Here is a 22,283-nt window from a genome sequence, read left to right on the forward strand (position 1 = left end):
GTCGCTCGCTCGTATTGACTCGTCTAAAAAAGACAGCGAGCGCAGTGGTTGACTAAATGGGCTCCAAAACTTTCGAGTTATCGTTGGAAATGATTCCAAGCAATTGCCACAATATTATAATGTTGACAAGATGGCATAAAGATACAAGAGATAAAAGAGAATGATAAGACTAGAAAGTTTGATCTAGTCAGGATTGAGACGTTAAGTGAATTCATACATCCGATTCATTAGTCTTAAGCTTTGACGATTATGGCGTGGTCAGTACCTAATCAAAAGATTAGAAAAAGGTCCGAGTTTGAGAATGGTTACCCTACAAGTTACATTGGACCATTTCGGTCTTACCAGCAGGACCAACAATTTTTTTTTTTTTTTTTTTTTTTTGCTGATCGCATACAACCAAATTTAAAGAGGTTAACCAGATAACACATGTAGCACATCGAGTTGAAATCTGCTGTCTTAAATTTGTGTCTAATAATTGTTCCCTCAATCAATTTTTGACACCGCGTCACCTATGGTAAAGTTTTAAAAACGGAGTTACTTAACGGATATAGGCTATGATTTACAGCTATATCTGATTCTGATCCAAAACTTTATTCTTTTTTCTGACTTTTTTTTTTCCCTCTCCTCTCTTTCCTTATTGCTTTTTACCGGTGAGTCTCGCTTTCTTAAGATGAAACTTTTTTTTTTTTTTTCTGTAACATGTATTGACCAAAAGAAGAAGTAAATTAATCTGAGATTCCATCAATGGCCTTCACAGCAAAAGTAAGAACTCTAAAGAAAATAGGGGAATGGGTCTTCATGATTGTTTTCCCAGAAGATTAACATCAATACAACTGCCATTAATGTCCGCGAGAGCAGCAAAATAGCAACAAGCTCATGACTTCCTTTTCGTTGTCTTTGATGACTGGCAGTGCAATTGTTAGGAGAAGTAATTTGAATCGTCTTCTCACGAATGCCCAATCTACCATTTCTGTTTGCCCTATCCTCATCTGCATCACCTCTTCACTCTCTCCACCTTCGATCTGAACAATCAACCAGCGACGACGATTATCGACGCCCATCCCAAAGATTCCTAGCCGAGAATAAATCTAACCGTAGGGCTTTTAGCGAAATTGAGCCGCGATTCTCTGAACAAGAATGGCGACGGGAAGAACGGCAGTGGCAATTGCCGAGAAGATTTTATATTTCTCCATTTAGTTCCTTTTTAATAAAATAATTCCAAAGACGTTTCAGAAAAAGAACCAAAGAAGAGTCCCCAACGTTGTTAATAGGCTTCTACTCTTATTGAAGTCTATTATTTGATAAAATGTTAATGGCGACAATTGTAGACCACTTACACGATAGACGTTATAAGATATATTTTTTTTTACTCTGACGTTAAATAACACTGTTTATGATGGCGTCCGATGTGTAAAACTAAAGTGATGTGTCAAAAATTCATTAAGGGGACAGGCAGATTTGGACTCGTAGCACATCACGACTAGGTGACTTCGAGTCGTTTAGTTTACTCATTTAAATTTTTAATTTAAATTTAGATATAATTTTATGTGAAATTTTTTTATTGTAATAAAAAAATTATATGTGATTATTTTTAGAGTTTTAAACTTAAATAAATGAAATAAATGATACTTAAATATCATTCACTTTGTAAATTTGAGTTTTCAATTCGAATTGAAATGTGATATTTTTTAAAAAATTTTAACTGTAGTAAAAAAAATTAAATGTAATATTTTTTAAAAAATTTTAACTGTAAAAATTTAAAATTAAAAATTCAAATTGATAAAATGAACGATACCTTAATTTCACTTTTTTCCGGTCAAACTAATATTCTTTTTTAAAAAAAAATTAAAACTTACACTCTTTAGACTTTTTTTTGTGGATAATCTCTTTAGACTATTTTCGTTTCTTTATAAAAGTTCCCTTCACTTAGAATTAGTGTGTGTTTAAGTCCACTGAAAAAAAAAAAAAAGAATTAGAAAGCAAAATTGATCAACTGTTATAATTATAATAATAATAATAATAATAATAATAATAACAATAATAATAATAATAATAATAATAATAATAATAATAATAATAATAATAACAACAACGGATAGTATTATTGTGTTGTTCGACGTGACAAAGGAAAGTAGAAAAACTAGAAATCTTGTTTTATTTATAATGTACTAAAATAAAGAAAAAACGTTTTACTTAACAATTAACTACTCTAGCTATCATGAGCTTTCTACATTACTCACTCACTGAGAGTGGATGTCTATAAACTTAAAATCCGATGAAATTCACATCAAAATTAAAAAAAAAAAAAAAAAAAAAAAAAAATCAAAAAAAAAAAAAAAAAAAAAAAAAAAAAAAAAAAAAAATTAAGCGATAAAACTAATGGATATAGGACAGCTCAAATACAACTGTATTTTTTATTTTCATTTTTTTTGTAGAAACCTCAAATACAACCTTCTTGGTAGATTTTTTTCCCCCACCCCACCGGCCCTGGAATTCTCAGAACAAAATACACAATTTCATTGGAAAAGTGTGTTGGGAAATGATTGTATTCTATTAGATGTAGTAAAGAATAAACACGAAAGGAGAAACGACGTAAATCATGTCTTTTCTATCTCCGAAACTGAACAATTATATAAAAATTTCTTATTTCCAATATTTTTTTTTTCATTTGTTTTAATTATAGAACTCACAAAAGTTTAGATAATACAATGGCTTTTCTTTTTCAAACAAGTTGACATGCCTAATTCTTTTGACTTCAAGATACATATCTACATCAGCCAAACATTGACTTCCTAGCCATATTATACTTTTTAACATTAGAAAATATGCCGGTGAACACAAAACGACAGTCTCCCAAGAAAAAAAAAAAGCCCCACCTGTAGGGAACCAAGTTTGGAAGCTGGAGCTAAGAACGAATATTACTTTGAAGCATGCGCAGGAGAGAGATGCTACCCTGAGTTCTGGTTCTTTCATCCGCAGAAAACTTCTTTACGCCTCGATTTCCCTGCAAATTAGTTTTGAACTCATTAGAAAAACGTTCAAGGACTGAACATAGAGAGTGGAATTATAGAGAATTTGTATGTCATCCTTTCCGCAAATTATAGGCCAAAGACTATAACTACTAACTTTCAGCGTGGCATTTATCTAATTTTCCGACACCTAAATTTCAAGTACTTTTGCTAGGAGAGGGGAAGTAGAGAGAAACCAAACAAAAATTTTACCTTCCGTTTCTCACTTTTATCCTCAGCGTCAAGAGTATTGAAGTCCCTTAGTAGCACGGATGAGGCTGGCAAAAGTCTCCTGATCATAATAACAATATTGTAATACAGAATTTCAGAAGGAAAATTCATATTAATGCACCAAAGGCCGTCCAATTGATGCAGCTCACTTACCTTTTTGGTTTTCCTGGTTTTGGGGGAGTATGAACCCTTTGTTCACTACTTGGCGGATCGACAACTTTGCAGTGTTTGGTGATTCCTATATCTTCCTTGGCCGATTCCTTACTTAGCGTATCAACATCTTTGCATTCTTTACTGATTACTAGATCTTCCTGAACTGAATCATTACTTAATGGATCAATATCTTTGCATTCTTTATTGATTGCTTGATCTTCCTGAACTGATTCATTACTTAGTGGATCAACATGTTTGCATTCTTTACTCATTGCTAGATCTTCCCGAACTGATTCCTCACTTAGTGGGTCGACAACTTTGCATTCTTTACTCATTGCTAGATCTTCGCGAACTGATTCCTCACTTAGAATATCAACGTCTTTGCATACTTTACTGATTGCTAGATCTTCCTGAACTGATTCATTATTTAGTGGATCAATATCTTTGCATTCTTCACTAATTTCTTGATCTTCCTGAACCAATTCATTATCAACACCTTTGCATTCTTTACTAATTGCTAGATCTTCCTGAGCTGATGTTGATGGATCCAGCAATTCCTAGGAAAGACAAGAGAATAGAAAACCATATATCACGATTTAAGGGGTTGTTTGGTTGGGGATTCGTACCCCGATTCGAATCATGATTCATGATTCGTTACAGTGTTTTCTCTCACAAAAAATACATGTAAATCGAAAATGGTTCTAATCTCATAATTCTAATCCATGAACCAAACATCTCCTAAGTCTTCAAATCACAAAAGGTGATTTTATGACTTTTAAAATAGGGTAATCACTTCCATCAAAACGTATGGGGAAAAAAAAAAAAAAAAAAAGATATTCACCCTGGTAATGCGTTAAGGTTCTAGTTTTAATCATCTTAAGAACTAAACTTTCATGGTAATAGTCAAAAACCTGGGAGGGAAAACAAAACAATAACAATACCTCTGGTTTCTCAACTCCTGATTCACTATTCACAACATCAGGAGCAGTATAGCCTTCAGAGTATTCAACATCGTCCTTCGCGATTTTCGGCAGATTTAATAGTTCCTGGAAAAGTAGGATAGTGAAATGTCAGAAGGTTCCTTTTATCAGGCTGCAAATCAAACCGCTCATAAATGCTAGAGTATAAGCGGTTTTCAGAATCAACAGGTTAAAAACATCTTATAATTTTGATTATCCGACAATCAAAATCAAGTACAAGTACCTGAAAGGTTCGTCCATTTAGAAAATCTGTGGTTTTGTAAATGTACTCTGCTTTAAATACCATAACTCTGGGGTGCAACGTAAGCAGTATACAAGCATATAAGATTAGTTATTATTCCTAGGAGATTAGGTTGGAGAAGATTCATCTAGTACGAAATTAACATGAAAAGCTAATTACTAAAGCAAATGAGAGATGAGCATTGTAAAACTCAAACCATAAAAAACTTCAATTTCTGACCTGATCCTCCTCGTTGACCAGCTGGTCCAAGTCCAACTCCACGGATGAACAGCTATCTCTACGCCTAACAAGTGGCTGTGAAGAGTTTACTGTGTGATAGGAAATAAAGGAAAACTATAAGCTATTGGCTTTATCTAAGATCCATGCTGGAACTACAGTATCTACTAGATCGAGAAGTTGACACAGAAAAATTATATTATGCCTATCCAACGCACAGTCAAAAATGACAAGGCAGTTAGAAAAGGCATGAGTTAATAGAGTGACTGCAAAAGAATCAGAAACTTTAGGGTGCATTTGGTTACACTAGGAAAATGGTAATAGAAATGCAATGGAAAATAAAGTTGATTCATTTGTTTAGTTGTAATTTTAAGAATTCTCTGAAATAAAATGTAATATAATATAATAAAATTATTATTATATAATATATTATATAATTATGATATATAATATAACAATGTTATTGAAATTGTTAATATAATTATAATATTATAATATATAAAATGTAATATAATATAATAAAATTATTATTATATAATTATGATATATAATATAACAATATTATTAAAATTGTTAATATAATTATAATATTATAATATATAAAATGTAATATAATATAATAAAATTATTATTATATAATTATGATATATAATATAACAATATTATTAAAATTGTTAATATAATTATAATATTATAATATATAAAATGTAATATAATATAATAAAATTATTATTATATAATTATGATATATAATATAACAATATTATTAAAATTGTTAATATAATTATAATATTATAATATATAAAATGTAATATAATATAATAAAATTATTATTATATAATTATGATATATAATATAACAATATTATTAAAATTGTTAATATAATTATAATATTATAATATATAAAATGTAATATAATATAATAAAATTATTATTTTATAACTATATTGTATTATAATATTTTTTATTATATATTATATTATATTATATTATAAGATATAACTACTATATAATATATTTTAATTATATTATAATATTGAAGGGTAATTATGGAAAAAAATAAAAAATAACTTAGAATGGTCATTCCTCCCATTAAGGAAGGAATGATGATTCACCCAAAATGAGTGAATGACCATTCCTTTTAAATGATCATTCTTTTCTTTTAAATCCAACCAAACATCTAACTACAATTCCATTCCATTCTATTCTATTCCTTTCCACCCAACCAAACACACCCTTAGTAGCTAGGCCGCCACACAATATAAATATCTCTCAGGAAGCAAAAAAAAAAAGGGTTATAATCTTATATGGCATCCAATTGCATGCCGTCAATCATGGTGATCTATATCTGCTGACTCAACTGAGAGTAGCATGCCAGTAGCATTTTTAATTAACCGGATTTTGAATTGTAGAACAGCAATAGTTAAAAGATAAATAACAAATGCGAACTCTTCAAATCAAACCTGTCACTTCTGCAGTACTACAAGTATCATTTGTTTCCAAGCACCTAGATCCGTGTAACTCAGCATTATGGGCAGCACCAGAAAAGGTTACATCTATCTGATATAAAATGCACAGAAGCTATGTCAAATAAGGAAGACATCAAATGTATGCCATTGTATAAAGATCTCCATTTCCGTGTAGCTCATACCTGATATCTCTGCTGAGAGGTCTCAACACAGAGGGATGAACCAACAACCACGTCAACATCAAACCTTCTCTCCTAGAAGTGAGGAAAAGGTTTTTTCAGTCTATTAGTGCAATCACTTTGAAAAAGTGCAAACGTAATCAGGTGGCTCTGCCTTACCGGATTAGATACACCTTCCTTGTCAACAGACTCCAGCCCTTTTAAATCAGAGGGAAATGCTTCCTCTGTCACCTAGACATACAACTATGTACCTCAATATTTGCATCCAATTCCAGTATAAATCCCCATTTCTCTTTGACTCATTACCTGAGATTTCCGCCGTAAGATTTCAGCGCAATGTGATGAACCATAAACCACGTCAACATCCAAACTCTTTGCCTAGAAATGAGGAAAATGTGTTTCAGTCTATCAGATGCTTTTACTTTGAGGAACTGCAAGAGTATCAGTTGACTCCTTTTGGGAGAGGAGGGGAAAAGATAAATGGATAAATACTTGTTCAATTTTGGTGCACTCTCCTTTTAAGTCTGAAGTAAAATCTTCTTCTTTCACCTACAAATGAAACTAATGGGTTAAAAACTTTCAAGTTCTAAGTGTTACAGGAGCAAGAAGCTAAATAACTATGGACCATATGTGCCTCCCATGCAAAACTTGTTTCCGTATTCTGTGGATGAAATATTAAAACATGAACTTAGAGTTGATGGTTTTCACAACATTTCAAAAGAAAGCAGAATACAGTACCTGTGCCTGTGAAAATATACTTTGATTCTGTTCAAAATTAGAGTCACACTTTTTTGAAGAACTTTCGTTCCCAGATGCCATTTTGTTGGAAGAATGAACTTCTACATTTTTCTGCAGAGAGAGAGAGATTTAGTTAACAGAAAATTAAGAGAAAATCCAGTTCACAGAAAATTAAGAGAAAATCCACATGAAATAGTGGACTATATATCGCTACCTGACAAGATATAACTTTATCCTGTCTTGGCCCAGAGTCATAATTTTTGGGGTTGCAATTTAACTGAGATGGGCTAAAATTGAAAGAACACAGGTCTGCAGTTGACTGAAAATTGAGAGAAATAGAGAATTATTTTCCAAAACATAGGAGACGTACCTCATATTTAAATTGGTAAGGAGATAAATAGTTGAAACGTAAGAAGTTGCGGACAGTTAAGCAACAAAAAGTACGTCAGACCTTATTAAAATTGCTAGAATCAAGTCCATTCAGTTCTACTCGAGGCTTAAATTTAGTCTCTGCCTCTGCAGACTTCTGCTGTGAGCAGGTACAACATGACATAAAATCCTCCAACTTCTTTTCCAACTCAACATTCCTTGTCTTTTCAAGCTTAAGGTTTTCAGTAAGATGCTGAATTTCATGTTCTGCCACCTAATCCATGCCATGGCCAGAGAATATAGATTAATAAATTATTCAATAATTTACCGTTGAGACAGCATCCACGCTATGAAACCATATATGACAAGGGAACCTATCATAACGTAAATGTTAACACATACCTTCAGTTTTTCTCCATATTGCTTCAAGACAGACCATAAAGCTTTAGAAAAATTTTGCAAAATCTGATAACTTCTATCTCTGTCTGCCATGTCAACGTAGTTTGATTCTAAAGGTGCACAATCAGGAATTTCTTATTAGAAGATTATTGGGTCCTCTCAAAGAACTAAATTAATAACCTTAGAAATTCATTATACCTTTTGAACAAACTTGCCCAGGGGTGCGGTGCTCTTCCTCATAGGTCTTTCTTTCGCCAATCTAAAACCAACAGCAATTACAGTACAGTAATAACGAACATGCTTGATAATGGTGTAATACTCCAAAATTTTATGAAATGACAGCAGACAACTTCATAAGTTATGTGCACATGTCGCTAACCGAATCAGATTATGTGACGATTATCAATTGTAAGTGCGAAAGTAAAGTAGTCAAGGACTGCTTGCTGTGTAAATATAAGACAGTTTTGAAGACAATGAGGTGTCTCTGCAGGTCAGTTTTATGACCATGCAGCCTAAAAATGTTTCATCAAAACCATGGTAAGTTGGTAACATAACAAAGAACTGAAATAGCAAATCACATCTAACGTCACTAATTGAAGTGGGGAAAAGAATCTTATTTGAGTCGCGTGCAGAAGGTTGACATTTAAAGGGAAAAAATTAAATACCGCACAAGCATCAGGCCCACTAAATTTCATCCTCTTCGGTTTCTCTCGTCTAGACAAAACTTCATTTTGCCTCTTGTTTGAAGGGATGTTTGATTGTTCTTCAACATTATCAAACCTATACAGCAAATGGAACATTAATGCCAAACCAAAGTAACTTGAAACTAGGAGCACTTGAGGGTCTAGCCTTACATTATTCTCATAAATGGTGAAGCTTGCCTTAGAAGGTAGGTTGCATCAAGATAATCCTCTTCCCCTGACTTAACTGTCAACATCTAGAATTATAGCCAAAAACATGAGATACTTTCAGAAGTTAAGATAAGAAGGGAACTATAACTTTTCCACAACTCATAAACTAGCCAGATCAAACAGATAAGGGCATACCAAAGCCATCCTCTTCTTGCCTTCCAAATAATCTCGTAGGTACCTGGTCAACTGTCCAGGGAAAAGAGTCAGATTTCTGGCCCATACTTACATTTTAATTATAATGTCATGTCGGAGAGATCAAAAGGTCTTTGAAACAGAATGTTTAGTAGCGATGCAGGGTTATAAACGTTATAGGGAGCAATTACCAATGAGTTCTGAAAATGCTTCTGCAATGGCCTCTTGGGGTTCTTTTGATGCTCCAACAAAGACTAAAACAAAGAAAACAACACAATAGCATGCAGCAACAGAACCACCAATTTAAATATCAAAAGCACCCAAAAAGAAAGAAAGAAAGAAAGAAGAAGAAAGAGAAAAAAAAATACTCTAGTCCCTAGATTCTATTAGGAGGTCAGGGCACGTACTCTTAGACACAAGCCAAAAACCATTGATGTATTGTTGATGAAATTACTTTCCAGCAACCTTGCTCCCTGAAAAATAATAAACAGAAATTGCATCTCATCTACAATCAATCAAATAAACAGAAATTGCAGCTCCAAATATGCAGTCTTGGAGGGAAAATGTGTTGTACAAAAATAATTCCATCACATAAACACAAAATTGACGAACCTGATTCCCCGTTTTCTTTTCTCTTTCAGCTCCAGCAAGGTCAATGATATTTAGAACAGCATTATTGGCTTCAGAATCATCTTCTCCGTCAGGATTATTACGAACACTACTGATTTTGATAATGCACTGCGATCGGCTAAATGTATGGAAACATAAAGTAAAAGAAAATCATACGGGGCTTCTTGGAAATTGGTTAAGGCAAAAAGACATGTAACTAATACCAGATTGTTGAGTAACCAAACACAAAATTATGGAGGAAAATAAGCACATGCATAAATATGTAGAGAATTCTGCAACTACAGGACTAAATAGCTAGGCTTCATTGCACCTTGATTGGGTATTTGAATTTGTCATAGCAGTGAGACGTCTTAGCATTGCCTGAGAAACTAATGATGCTGCCTCCCTAGCATCCGAAACAATTACCTATTAATAGAAAAGCATGCATACAAGTTACTATTCGAACCCATTATCATAACTCGTTCAAAACTCAAATTAGATATTCAACCTCTTGGAGTCCCTTTACAGTTGACTGGCGCATGCTTAACTCTGCTCCACCTGGCAACAAGTCAAACAACTTCTCTCCTTTTCCTCGTTCGGAGAGTATTTCAAAAATCGAAATGTTGAATGATCTATAGACATACCATACCGAAGAATTAAAGATACAATGGTTCATTAACAGATTTTGTCAGATTGACGTGAGTGCTAATCAACAAAACAAATTGAAAAGGACATTCACATCTAACCAATTACCTCCGGGAAACCGAAGCAGTGTCCAAAGCTGGCTTGAAAATCCGTTGAAGCGTACGTGGTACAACACCAGGGTCCCTAGGGCACCCGAAAACGGTATGAGTTTTTCCAGACCCGCTAGGTCCTAACGCTGCTATCATACCACTTTTGCCCCTTAGAAAATCCTCGACTAAAGGGTTCATCATTTTCTCATACACTTGCTCCTATTAACAGCAAAAAGAAAACCTTTTTCACGTAAATATATCATCATATCCAATCCAATTACTGAGATCCCAATTAGAAAAGGAAAACAGAAGAGGGAAAGTTTAACCTGAGAAGAATCTGGGGCAAATACGTGCGAAAATCCTTCGAAGACTTCCGACTTAATCCGTTTAGAGTCCTGCAATGACGAGGGCGGGGATAGAGTCACCGACTGAGAATCGTTGACTATAATGCACACATCGCTAGACTTGTTCTTCTTCGCAGTCTTTTCTCTCGCAGAGTTCTTCTTCGCGGGGTTTTGCGGCCAAGCGTTTTTGGCTCTCGATTTGGGATTCTGCGGAAGACTCGTGGATGGCAGAAGGGGTCGGATTCTGAGGAAGACTCTGAGATTTTCGGAATCGGAGTCTGAATTAGGTTTAGGGTTTCTACTAGGAACCTCTATAGCTAAAATTTCATCAATCGGAAAGGAAGGCACCTCCGGCACCGTTGAAGAAGAAGGAAGAACCGAAGTTTGAGGGCATTTTGTGGAAGTCGTTGGAGGCCTTGCCTTCCGGTGTGGGTTCCGGCGAACGGTGACGGTGTACGGACACGACAGAGGACTCTTTCTTGCCTCCTTCATTCTCTGCTTCTGAACTGAGGCTCTTGCTCTGTTGCTTCGTCTGCTCTCTTTGCTTTTCTTTCTTCTGGAATTGGCGGAAAATTCAACTTTTTAAAAGCGTCAAATACTCGATTGAAATGAACATTTAATTTTCCTTTCTGTCCCTGCAGAATTTTTTTTTTTTTTTTTTTGAGAAGTGTCCTGTAGAGAATTGAAAATGACGGTGCATTTAGAATTTGTTCCAAAATAATTTTATTTTTTGTATGAAAATAAAAATGAAAATATTTTTATTTTTATTTTGGAATAATTTCTAAAAATACGTTTGATAGTTTTATTTTGAAATTGTTTTCAGTTTTAAAAAAACTGAAATTGTGTTTGGTGGTTTAATTTTTAAAAACATGTAATAATATTTAAAATAATATATATTAAATAAATAATAATATTAAATCTATTAAATAATAATATATTAAATAAATAATAATATTAAATATATTAAATATATTAATATAACATTATATATGTTAGTTAGGAAATGTTAACGATGGTGGCGGGAGAAGAGTGGGGGGAGGCGCAGTCGCAGACGGTCGCAGAGCTGAAGAGAGAAAACGAAATAATGAAAACGGAAATAAATCGTTTTCAGATTTTCAAATAAGGATAAGATCGTTTCTGTTTTTAAGTTTTAGAAAATTTTACGCCAAACGCGTTTTTATTACGCGTTTTCGTTTTCGTTCTCGAAAACTGTAAAAAATGGAAACGAAAACGGAAACAAACAGGCCCGACAAATCTTATCCCTTTTGAATTATTGGTATTGTAACAAAATGCTCCTTAAAGTTTAAAAATAATAAATTTTTTCTCTGAACAATTCGTCGTTAGCACGTGTCCTCTTTTTCCGTCCCCTCGGTTTGAACGTTAAGTGACACGTAAAAGTCGCTGAGGCATTTAATTTTAATTCTATTATAAAATGACGATTTTGCTCATCCAAGCCTACTCCAAGACCACTACAAACATATGACGATTTCCCTCTCCCCCTCTCTCCCTCTCATTCTCACTACCTCTCTCTCTCTTTCTTCTTTCTTTGCACGTGAAAAACCAAGCCCCATTGCTACTTTGAGCTGCCACTATTCGGCCTCCGGCCGTCACCAAATGCCGACCACCCATGGAGCCCGCCAATAAAAACCTTCGGAACCGGAATCTCGCCGTTGATCTTGTCGTTGTTCACCTACAAGCGTCGGTTAAAGTTTTGAACCATTTTGTCTCCACATCGAATTCCAAGGCCATCTGACCTCCGTTTCGCTGGCAAGTTGTACCATCATATTCCCCTCACTAAGTGGAGCAAAACCCATGTGATTACTTTCCCGATCGGTGTCGAAGGAGCTCTAATGTACCGCCTCCGTCTATTTTAAGGTTTGGGCATTTTCCTGCAAACCGAACGTCATTTGGAGAAATCGACCCCGGATAAATGTTCTTCACTTCGAGATCTTCGATTTGACACACATCCCGCCGACCTCCCATCCCGATCAATGCTGGTCAACGGTGAGTTTGACCAGTCAATGGCTGGGCTTAGATGGGCAAAATCATCATTTCATAATAGAATAAAAATTAAATGCCTCGGCGACTTCTACGTGTCACTTAACGTTCAAAATTTAACCGAGGGGGCGGAAAAAGGGGACGCGTGCTAATGGTGAATTGTTCAGGGGAAAATTTTGTTATTTTTAAACTTTAGAGGTCATTTTGTTACGAGACCAATAGTTCAGGGAGGGCAAGTGTAATTTGTCCAATTGAAAATGCAAAAGAAGAGGGAAATTAGAAAGAAAGAAGTAAATTATTATCGGGCTTGATTTTTACTATTTCTTGTAGTCCCTTTGATCTGAACATAAATTCACCACTTGTTTAAATTTTTAAAACTTCAAACCTATAAAATAAACAAAGACTAAAAAAAAATAAAAACAAACCCCCTGATTGGTTCGCTGGTTCGAATTTTATTGATTTAAATTTTTTGTTTGAACAAAAAAAGTTGAACTGTGTGATTTAAATTGTAGTTTGAATTGACGTTTGGATATACAATTAAAATTTTAATCTAAAAGCGAATAAAATTTGAATTTGTGTTTGGTATATGTAAAAGAGAGAGAGAGAGTAGACACCTTTTTACTGTTAAAAAATAGTTTGAACAGTTGAGCTTAAGAGTGGAGCTAAATTCGAAGTTGAATAGTTTAACTCAGTTCAAAAGGAGGAATATAATTTGAACTGTGGGCTTACCAAGCATGAATTTAAACTATACTCACTGTTCGAACTGAGTTGAATTGAGCTAAACCAGTAAAACAAATGGAAGCAAAACTTGATAATGCAACTAGAAGTTTCTGCCTTCATAGTAATGCACAAAGATTCTATACCAATAGAATACAAAACAATTCTTACAATCTAGTATAAATTAGGGTATATAGTACTTTTAATTTTAAAATGCATACCATTTTTAACAATGTTTTTAATGTAAATATCAAGGTTATTTTTTACAACAATGTATAGTATTGTTTCAAATGCTATATTTACTTTTTAACTATAATTATTAAGTATTGGTACTTTTAAAATCAAACTTTGAATTTCAAAATAAATTGAAAATAATAATGTTGTAATGATAGAATTAAATGCAAAAGTTTTGGCATGTGTTATGTTAGTGCCAAATTTATAATCAAGTGTAGCATGTGTTAAATTTAATACAAAAAGCATACTGCGTTAGAAAATATTTTTATCGCTCAAATATCAAATTAGGCATTAACACACTAGTAATGGCATTCCCAATGCAATGACAAATTAGTGTGTCATGTCAAATTTAGGTATGCTCTTTTTATAACTCAAGTCACAACGTAAACTTTTTTATATAAGAGAAAACATTACAAAAAAAAAAGTTAAATTTGAATTTTTATAAGTAAAAATATTGTAGCAAAAGAACTTGAGTAGTAAAATCACACTCAGTGAAATGTTTTTTTTTAAGTTAAATTGACACATAGTATTAATTGATGTATTCACCTTTCATTTAATGATGACTATAGTAATTTCTTAATTATTTTAAAACTGAAATATTACAAATACCAAACATCAATATCATTAAAATAATCATTATTGCACAATAGTATAAACATGGAAAACATCAAAACAATAAAATAAAAAAAGGGAAATAAGTTTAATCAAAATAATGAAAAGATAAGACAAAAATAAAAAAAAGGGATTAAAATGAAAGAATAAATAAGTTTTGAAGTAACACCAGAAAGAAATATCTAAACAAAAAATATAAAAATTTTGGAGAAAAAAAGCAAAAAGAAAAAGAGGAAAACTAAACCATGGAGAAAAAAAATGTGCGGGACTATTATTGTTCACAAGTTTTCAACCAAAATGTTGCCATTTTGGTTGAAACGCGTGGTAACTATACCCGTGTTTGCCATTAATGAAAAAATAAATAAGTTTTAAAACAAAAAAAAAAAAGTTAGTTTTAGCCTTTACGATAGGAAGAAAAGAAAAAAAAAAAAAAAAAAGAGGATCAAAATGAAAGAATAAATGTTTTAGGGCAAAAAGTAAAAAACAAAAGAGTAAAAATAAATGATTGAGAAAAAAAGGGAGGGACACGAAAGAAGGAGGGATCAAAAGACAAAGAGAACCGACAAGAGGACTAACAACTAAAAGAAGCAATTTTTTTTTTATAAAAAACACAACAACGCTAGATGGGGGCCTTTCTACCAAAACATTACCGTTTTGACCGAAATGCCCAAACAATGAAAGCTTTTAGAGCATTTTCAATGCAATGTTATAATTGATATACTAATTATAAATTTAGCATTTGAATGTAAAAAAAAAAAAAATTTATAATGCAATGTTATTTATTGTGTTAAATTTTTCATATGCTATATTTTTTATTATATGGACTAGTTGAACTATGCACGTGAAAAGTAATCCATGTGTTACGTTTTGATTGCCGTGTTATTATGTTTTTTAATTCACTTAATAGTAAAAACCTTTTAATAACAAGGAATACACGACTAACACAAACATTTTTTAAGTATCTCCATTTAAATAACAAAGAATCTCTTGGCAAAATGAAAATGAAAAGTAAAAAAGAAAAACACGGGTACGCATGAAAGATATTATGTTAATAAGAGCAAAGTAAGAGAAAACTTAAACTTTAAAATCAAATTAAAAGGCGTAGAAAAGGAAAAATGCACATCACAATAATTTTTTTCCCAAAACAAAGTTTTAGAAATGAGACACATTTAAAACATATAAAATTTGAATATAAAATCTCAAAAGAAACCAAAATGGAAAAAAAAAAAGTTAGAGAAGGAAGGACAAAAAAGTAAAAAAAGGAGCAAATAAAAAAATATATGTTTTAGGATTAAAAAAAGGAGGGGCAAGAAAGGAGAAGGAAAAAAAAAAGGAACTAAAATACAAAAGAAACTAAAAAAGAAGCAAAGTGTTACGAGGTATAATCCTGGAGGAGTTTTTGTAATTAGTTTTTTTTTTTCCTTTTTACATTTTGCTCCTTTTTCACTTAAAAACCTAGTTGAGGGATTTTTTTTTTGTTAACATTTCATTATTTAAGAGGAATAAATATTATATTTTAAAGATTATGAGACAAAATGTTAAGAGAAGTATAATTTAGAGTAATTTTTGTTATTAATCCAAAAAAATTGGTGGTGGGCTTTCGACCAAGAGGAACAGTAGAAAGCCAAGCCTTTCTAGTATTTATATAGATTATTATTTTTATTGTCGTTGCTGTGTTTTTGTTTGCCATACTTTGTCGTTCGTAAATTTTACTTCAAATTTTTTTTTTACTCTCGTATAATTTTTGTCGTTTCGGCATTCAATGTACTTTTCCTCTCATTGTCGTTTGTTTGTCTGCTGTATTTTAGTCGTTTGTGAGTTTCACCCCTTTTTTCAAAAATAATTTGTTGTCGTGTCCTCATTTGTTGTTTTTTTTCCGTGCATAATCAGGATTTCACTAAATCCTCGGTAAAGATCATCCATTGTTAGCTTTAAACAGATGGAAATTAACAACAAAGCTTCGAAAGGAAAAGGGAACAAAAAAAAAAAAAAACGGAAAGTGACAACAAACGACATATGTATAAGCATTTTTAGACTAACAACAAAAACAAAACTTGATCAGTTTTTTACCCAAAGCACCCACATCTTGACCGTGGAACTAAAACGAGTTGTGCACCATGTTGTTTATATCCACAACCTTTCAGCAACAAAGATTATTTTACATTTTGGTTTTGGGTTAATTTATTTACTCCAAAACATATTTTGCTATAGTGTTGCAGACCCACCAAAACAAACATCTAATCAGAGGTTGAGGCGGCTCTGAGTTGGAGCAGAGCGAGGAGGATTAGTGAGCATGTGAACAACTTCCCTCATCGTAGGCCTAGCGCAGCTCTCATCCTGGACGCACATCATGGCGATCTTGAACAGGTGAATGACACTTGTAAGTTGGTATCCATGAAGCCTAGGGTCCATAACCGCCAGCACCGAAGCCGCATCCGACGGCTGGGACAGCTCCGATGTCGTCTTCCTCACCCACCGCACGATGTCCACTCCCTCACCGAAATCCCCCACTGGCCTCCTTCCCGCTATGAGCTCCAACAACACCACACCAAAGCTGTACACATCGCTTTTCTCGTCCACCTTCAACGTGTAAGCATACTCTGCCATGCCACACAAAAAAATAAATTAGACAAAAAACATAAATCTTATTAGTTATGTTACAATAAAACGAAATTATTAAATTTTTTTTTAAAAAAAATAACCAAAACTATGATCATTATTAATTAAAATAGTTACTACATAATAAGTAAGATTATATTATGTGATAGAAATCAAATTGTTAATTTCTATCAGAAACATGCATTAATCAGAAAAAAAGTCAAACTGACTACTTTGACTGGGCCGTAATGGGTGCAAAGTAGAGAGAGAGGGAAACAAACCAGGAGCAATGTAGCCATAGGAGCCTGCAATGGAGGACATACACTCGGAGGCTCCAGCATTGCCAAGAAACTTGGCGAGCCCAAAGTCAGCGACATGGGCCTCCATTTCAGAGTCCAGCAAGATATTGTTCGACTTGACGTCTCTGTGTATAATCAGCGGCGAACAATCATGGTGGAGATAGCAAAGCCCCTTGGCAGCCTCGACGGCGATCTTGTACCTTGTCTCCCACTCCAAACGCCCTCCTTTCGAGCCGTGCAATAGCTCTCCCAAGCTTCCATTAGGCATGTACTCGTACAGCAAGAAGTTCGTTTCCTTGTTCGACACGTAACCCAAAAGCCTGACGATGTTCCGGTGCCGGATTTGTCCCAGAGTTTGGATTTCGGCGGAGAAGCCGTGATCGTTCCCGCCGCGGCCGTAGAGCTTCTTGATCGCCACGTCGGCGCCGTCGGGCATGGAGCCGCGGTAGACGATCCCGGCGCCGCCTTTGCCAATTACGTTCTCTTCTTCCCTCACGCACTCGAGCACGTCCTCCGCTCTGAAATCTAGCCGTTGGAAGGCTGTGAGCTTCCACACCCGTGATTTCTGGAGCTTCTTCTTTCTGATACGGCAGAGCGTGAGGAGGATCAGAAGCAGAATTGTGGCCGCGGCAATTATGGTTATGCTGAGCTTGGAAGAGCTTAAACCCTTGTTGGTGTGGTTTTGATCGGAAGATGAAACTCCGTTTGATGGGGATGGGCATGAGGGGTGACGTGGCAGGCAGAGATTGGGGTTTCCTCCAAACGACGTGTCGTTGAACACCATGAACTGTCCGCCGACGGGGAGTTTTCCAATGAAGTTGTTGTAAGAGAGGTCGAGAGTCGTTAAGCTCGTCATGGAGCGAATTTCGTTGGGGATTTGGCCAGTGAGATGGTTTCTGGAAAAATTCAGAATGCTGAGGTCGCTAAGATCAGCAATCCCGTTCGGAAGTTGGCCGGATAAGCTATTCTGGCTGAAATCTACGGCGGTCAGTGAGGTACAGCGAGAAATCGAAGCCGGAATTTCGCCGCTGATGTTATTGGCGCTAACGTTGATCTTCGTTAGCAATTTCAATTCGAAAATTTGCTCGGGAACTTCACCGTGGAATATGTTCATTTCCAGAGAAAGAGTCTGCAAATTCTTGAGGTTTCCGATTGCCGGAGGGATTTTCCCCGAAAGCCTATTGTTGGAAAGCACGAGGATTCCGAGCGAGTCTCCAGAAATTTTGGAGGGAAGTTCTCCGGAGAAATAATTATCGTTGAGTTCAATGATGCTTACCTTGGGCAAGTTGAAAATACCAGGAGGAATTGTTCCTCTTAAGAAGTTCTTCATGATTCTGATTTTGGTGAGCGACTTGCATTGGCCGAGCTCATCAGGAATTGGCCCAAAGAAGGAATTTTGCATCAGAATCAGCGTCTTCAATCTCCCTCCTTTGCACAAATCACGCGGAATCAGCCCCGTCAGATGGTTCCCCGTTACGTCCAAATAAAGAAGCTTTCCGTTTCTGCCGAGATTCTTCGGAAGATAAAAAGTGAAGTTGTTTTCCCATACCTGAAGAGCCTCCAGGTCTGGAAGGTCGCCGATGAACTCCGGAATTCTTCCGTAAAAATTATTCTTGAACAGATTGAGCAACGTAAGATTCTTCAACTCCGAGAAACTCTCCGGTATCTCTCCTGTGAGCTCGTTGATGGAGAGATCCAGAGACATAAGGCTCACCAAGCCAGAAAGCTCTGAAGGTATTTGGCCAGTCAAACGATTAACCTGCAGAAACAACGAGTCTAAATTCTTCAATAGACCCAGAGTCTTGGGAATCTCGCCGGTGAGATTACAGCTTCCCATGTCAAGACGTCGGAGCGAGCTAATGAACCCTAACTCCGGCGGGATTCCGCCGTCGTAATTGTTACTGTAACCGACGTACATTTCTTTTAGATTCTTCAACCGAGACAAGCTCGCTGGAAACTTTCCGGTGAGGCTATTCCCACTCAAGCCCAAATACTCCAAGCTCTGAATTTCAGAGTAATTCTCCGGAATATTCCCCGTGAGATAGTTACCGCCGAGATGAATATGCTTGAGATTCTTAAGCCCAATAATCTCCATAGGCAATGAACCAGAGAAGTTATTATTGTAGATATCAAGCACTTCAAGCTCGGTCATTCCGAGCGTGATTTCTCCGGGGAATCTTCCGCTGAAGAAGTTGTTGGAGATATTGAACAGTCTGAGAGAAGTTAGGTTGGCTATCTCTGCAGGAAGCTTTCCGGTGAGATTGTCGGAGGAGATAGTGAGGTTCACGAGCCTGTTGAGAAGCCCAATCTCCGGTGCCAAGTAACCGAAAAGAGGAAGATCGGTGACGTTGAGAGAAATGACTCGTGACTCTTCGTCACATGAAACTCCAGAGAAAGAACAGTGTGAAGACAAAGAAGAAGAAGAAGAAAGAGGAGGAACCCAGTCTTCGAGACCGGAACCTTTGGGTCCGATCATGGCGGTCTTGAGCTTCAACAGTATGTCGAGTTCAGTGTACCCGCAACAGGCAGAAGACACGAAGAGAAACAAGGAAACGCGAAGAAGAATCTGACAAAAGAGAGAAGAGCAAGTAAAAGTTATCATCATCTTTTCTTGAAGCTTTTTTCAGAAAGAAAATAGGAGATTATCTTCCGTTCAGTGGTATGGATGGAGTAGGGGTTTGAAACTATGACGCTACAAATAGTAGTAGTAGTAGTAGTATAGTAGTGTACAGATTATTATTATATTATAATATAATATATTAGGCTTCAGAAAGAGAATCGAAGGAGAATCAAGCTTGAATAAATAAACCAAAATTGGAAAGTTAGAGAGAAATGGAGAGTGAAAAGAGTTGCATGAGGTTTCATGTCCTAGCTTTAGCTTGGAGGTCTATAACCTGCAGTTTGGAATGCCCTGGGTCCTACCGTACGATGCCATCTATGGATTTTACGGTGATTAACGGGCTGTTAACGTTTGATCTAGTTTTTTTTTTTCCTTTTTTCTTTTTTTCCATTTTGCCATTATCTTTGTTCTGAGTAATTCTTATTCGTTTTATAAATTTGAGTTTCTAATTTAAATTGAAGTGTAATATTTTTTAAAATTTTTTAACTGTAATAAAAAAGATATGACATTTTTAAAAAAAATTTAATTATAAAAACTTATATGAACAAGGCCATAGCTGGTTTATTAGAGGGGTGAAAAAAGAAAATAAAAGTGTATTTAGTTTAAATTATAATTTATATTTTATTATAATATATATATTTTTAAATATATATATAAATTAAAAATAATTTTAAATTATAATTTTAAATTTATGAACGAAAAGATTGACGTTAAGAGTGATGGTACACGCTTGTCTGTGATGGTACATACTCTTTAGTCGCGCGATTACCGATAGATGTGCTTTGACGGCGTGATTTTGCGGTTTGAATTCCAAAGCTCCATGATAATCTTGTTGGACTTGCAGAGCTGTCTCTTCTGGCTCTTTCATGGCGTGGGTATTATCAATTTATTTGGTAAAAGACATCTTCAAATAGCCAAAAGGAAAAAAAAAAATTAAAGAAGCTTGTTACAATTTATCAAAAAATGATCTATGCAATCTCTCATAAGTTTAAATATTTATTAAATAAAAAACTCTAATAAAAATGTTTGAATTGTCTAAAAAAGAATTATTTACATTGTGTTTTAAACTGTGAATCAAAAAGGTAGCAGCAATGCAATGAATTTTCTTTATTTTATATTTATCATTTGATTTCGGATATGTATGGCCACTCAATGTAAATAAAGTCGAGTAATCAGATTTTGTGCATCCACTTCTTGGATTTATCAAAATCAAAAATCTATGTGGATGCTATCTTTCTGTGAAACTGATGATGGAATGGGCTTTGGGGGCATTGCTGGGCCCATGGAGCAAAGGCCCTCTGTGTCTTTTCCCAGACAGACAGACACCTTTCCTCTCTGACTCCATTTGGCAGAGAGCTAAAAGTCCACTCTTTTTGTATTTTTCTTATTTGCCATCTCTTTCTTTCATCAATCTGGGATCGTCTCAGTCATGTGCCACAAACAGGCCAGTCTTCTGCCTCACACGGTCACACAACTCATGAGACCCTTCAGTCTTCTTCCCTCTCACTTTTCAGTGCAGTTCTTATTACCCAACAGTGCACTATCCAGGATAAGATAACAAAAATGAGATCTTCACTCACCAGCTTGTTCTGTTTTAATTTATGTTGATTTTTTTTATGTCGATTGTTTTTAAATTTAACTTTTAAAACTATATACAAGAATATTGTTTAATTGTATTCATTTTCTCGCAACCTGTTAAAAACGAGTCCACTCGTGGACTTTGTTTACAATATACAATGTATTTTTTAGATTATGTCTTTATAACAAAAGGTCCAGTTGGCTTGTTTATGGACCCTCTTTAATCTTTCTATGGTGGAGATGAATGAAAGAGGTTCAATTCAAGTGGGATTGTTTTTGAGAGCCGTATAAGTTGGGATATAAGCATTTATTCTTTCTAAGTTGGAGAATAGATTCATATTCTCAAATAATGCGTTAGTGGGAGAATTCTGTAATAGAAAGAATCTATTAAGTGAGTGATTTTGGAGAATAAAGATTAACTGCTACTTTTACTGCAATAAAATCATTTGTTTATCCAGAGATTTGCAAACTTTTTAGATGCTGAAAATATTTCCCCCGCGTCTGCTTTAGTGTTTCATACGACTTGGTCTTAAATGCCTTGTTTATCATTATTTTAGGATGTGATATTCGTTTAGTTATGAACCTTCTATCCGTTTTTAAGTACAAAGTTTGTGCTCTGTCTTCCTTTATATGGACCATATTATGAGTGGGCTGATATATTTTTTAGATGTTGGCAGGAGAAAAAGTTTTATGGTTGGTACTTGCTGATTGTCCAAAGTCGAATTATCACGATTTAACAAACATGCGGTGGAGCAAACCCCTACCCTACCTCAAATTAAGTCAATGGCAAACCAAACAAATAAAAAAATAAATAAATATCGTGTGGACTCTGAGAGCAACTTGAAAAGAATGGCCGGTTATTATTAGTCTTGTCCAATCAATTTCGTAGAGAACTATGATTAGAACATATCTTA

General features: G+C 34.8%; 2 protein-coding genes across 2 annotated transcripts; both read right to left on the reverse strand.

The window, feature by feature from the left end:
- Nucleotides 1–2,626: 2,626 nt before the first annotated feature.
- On the reverse strand, nt 2,627–11,205 carry LOC21404730 (kinesin-like protein KIN-6). Its single transcript, XM_024174527.1, has 25 exons — nt 10,696–11,205; nt 10,389–10,588; nt 10,144–10,267; nt 9,967–10,061; nt 9,639–9,774; nt 9,434–9,499; nt 9,218–9,280; nt 9,030–9,080; nt 8,838–8,920; nt 8,649–8,763; nt 8,182–8,242; nt 7,987–8,093; nt 7,667–7,858; nt 7,430–7,534; nt 7,216–7,326; nt 6,970–7,026; nt 6,784–6,855; nt 6,637–6,708; nt 6,481–6,552; nt 6,293–6,389; nt 4,833–4,921; nt 4,334–4,438; nt 3,393–3,949; nt 3,222–3,300; nt 2,627–3,004 (listed from the first exon to the last, which is right to left on the reverse strand). Exons 1-25 carry the CDS (start codon nt 11,203–11,205, stop codon nt 2,906–2,908), a joined length of 3,318 nt encoding a protein of 1,105 aa, XP_024030295.1. The 3' UTR covers nt 2,627–2,905.
- Nucleotides 11,206–16,358: 5,153 nt separating this feature from the next.
- On the reverse strand, nt 16,359–19,854 carry LOC21404731 (receptor protein kinase CLAVATA1). Its single transcript, XM_024174524.1, has 2 exons — nt 17,154–19,854; nt 16,359–16,874 (listed from the first exon to the last, which is right to left on the reverse strand). Exons 1-2 carry the CDS (start codon nt 19,774–19,776, stop codon nt 16,516–16,518), a joined length of 2,982 nt encoding a protein of 993 aa, XP_024030292.1. The 5' UTR covers nt 19,777–19,854; the 3' UTR covers nt 16,359–16,515.
- Between the last annotated feature and the right edge of the window lie 2,429 nt (nt 19,855–22,283).

The sequence above is a fragment of the Morus notabilis genome, unplaced genomic scaffold (assembly GCF_000414095.1).
Source record: "Morus notabilis unplaced genomic scaffold, ASM41409v2 Scaffold535, whole genome shotgun sequence".
Lineage (NCBI taxonomy): Eukaryota > Viridiplantae > Streptophyta > Magnoliopsida > Rosales > Moraceae > Morus > Morus notabilis.

Bases quoted from the DNA above. Each gene is read 5' to 3' on its own strand.
- LOC21404730 (XM_024174527.1), bottom strand. From the start codon at position 11,205: ATGAAGGAGGCAAGAAAGAGTCCTCTGTCGTGTCCGTACACCGTCACC. The intron at 7,327-7,429 runs GTAGCGATATAT...CTCTCTCTGCAG, and splicing joins ATAAAGTTATATCTTGTCAG to AAAAATGTAGAAGTTCATTC. The intron at 3,301-3,392 runs GTAAGTGAGCTG...TATTATGATCAG, and splicing joins AAACCAGGAAAACCAAAAAG to GAGACTTTTGCCAGCCTCAT.
- LOC21404731 (XM_024174524.1), bottom strand. From the start codon at position 19,776: ATGATGATAACTTTTACTTGCTCTTCTCTCTTTTGTCAGATTCTTCTT. The intron at 16,875-17,153 runs GTTTGTTTCCCT...GTGGCATGGCAG, and splicing joins CTATGGCTACATTGCTCCTG to AGTATGCTTACACGTTGAAG.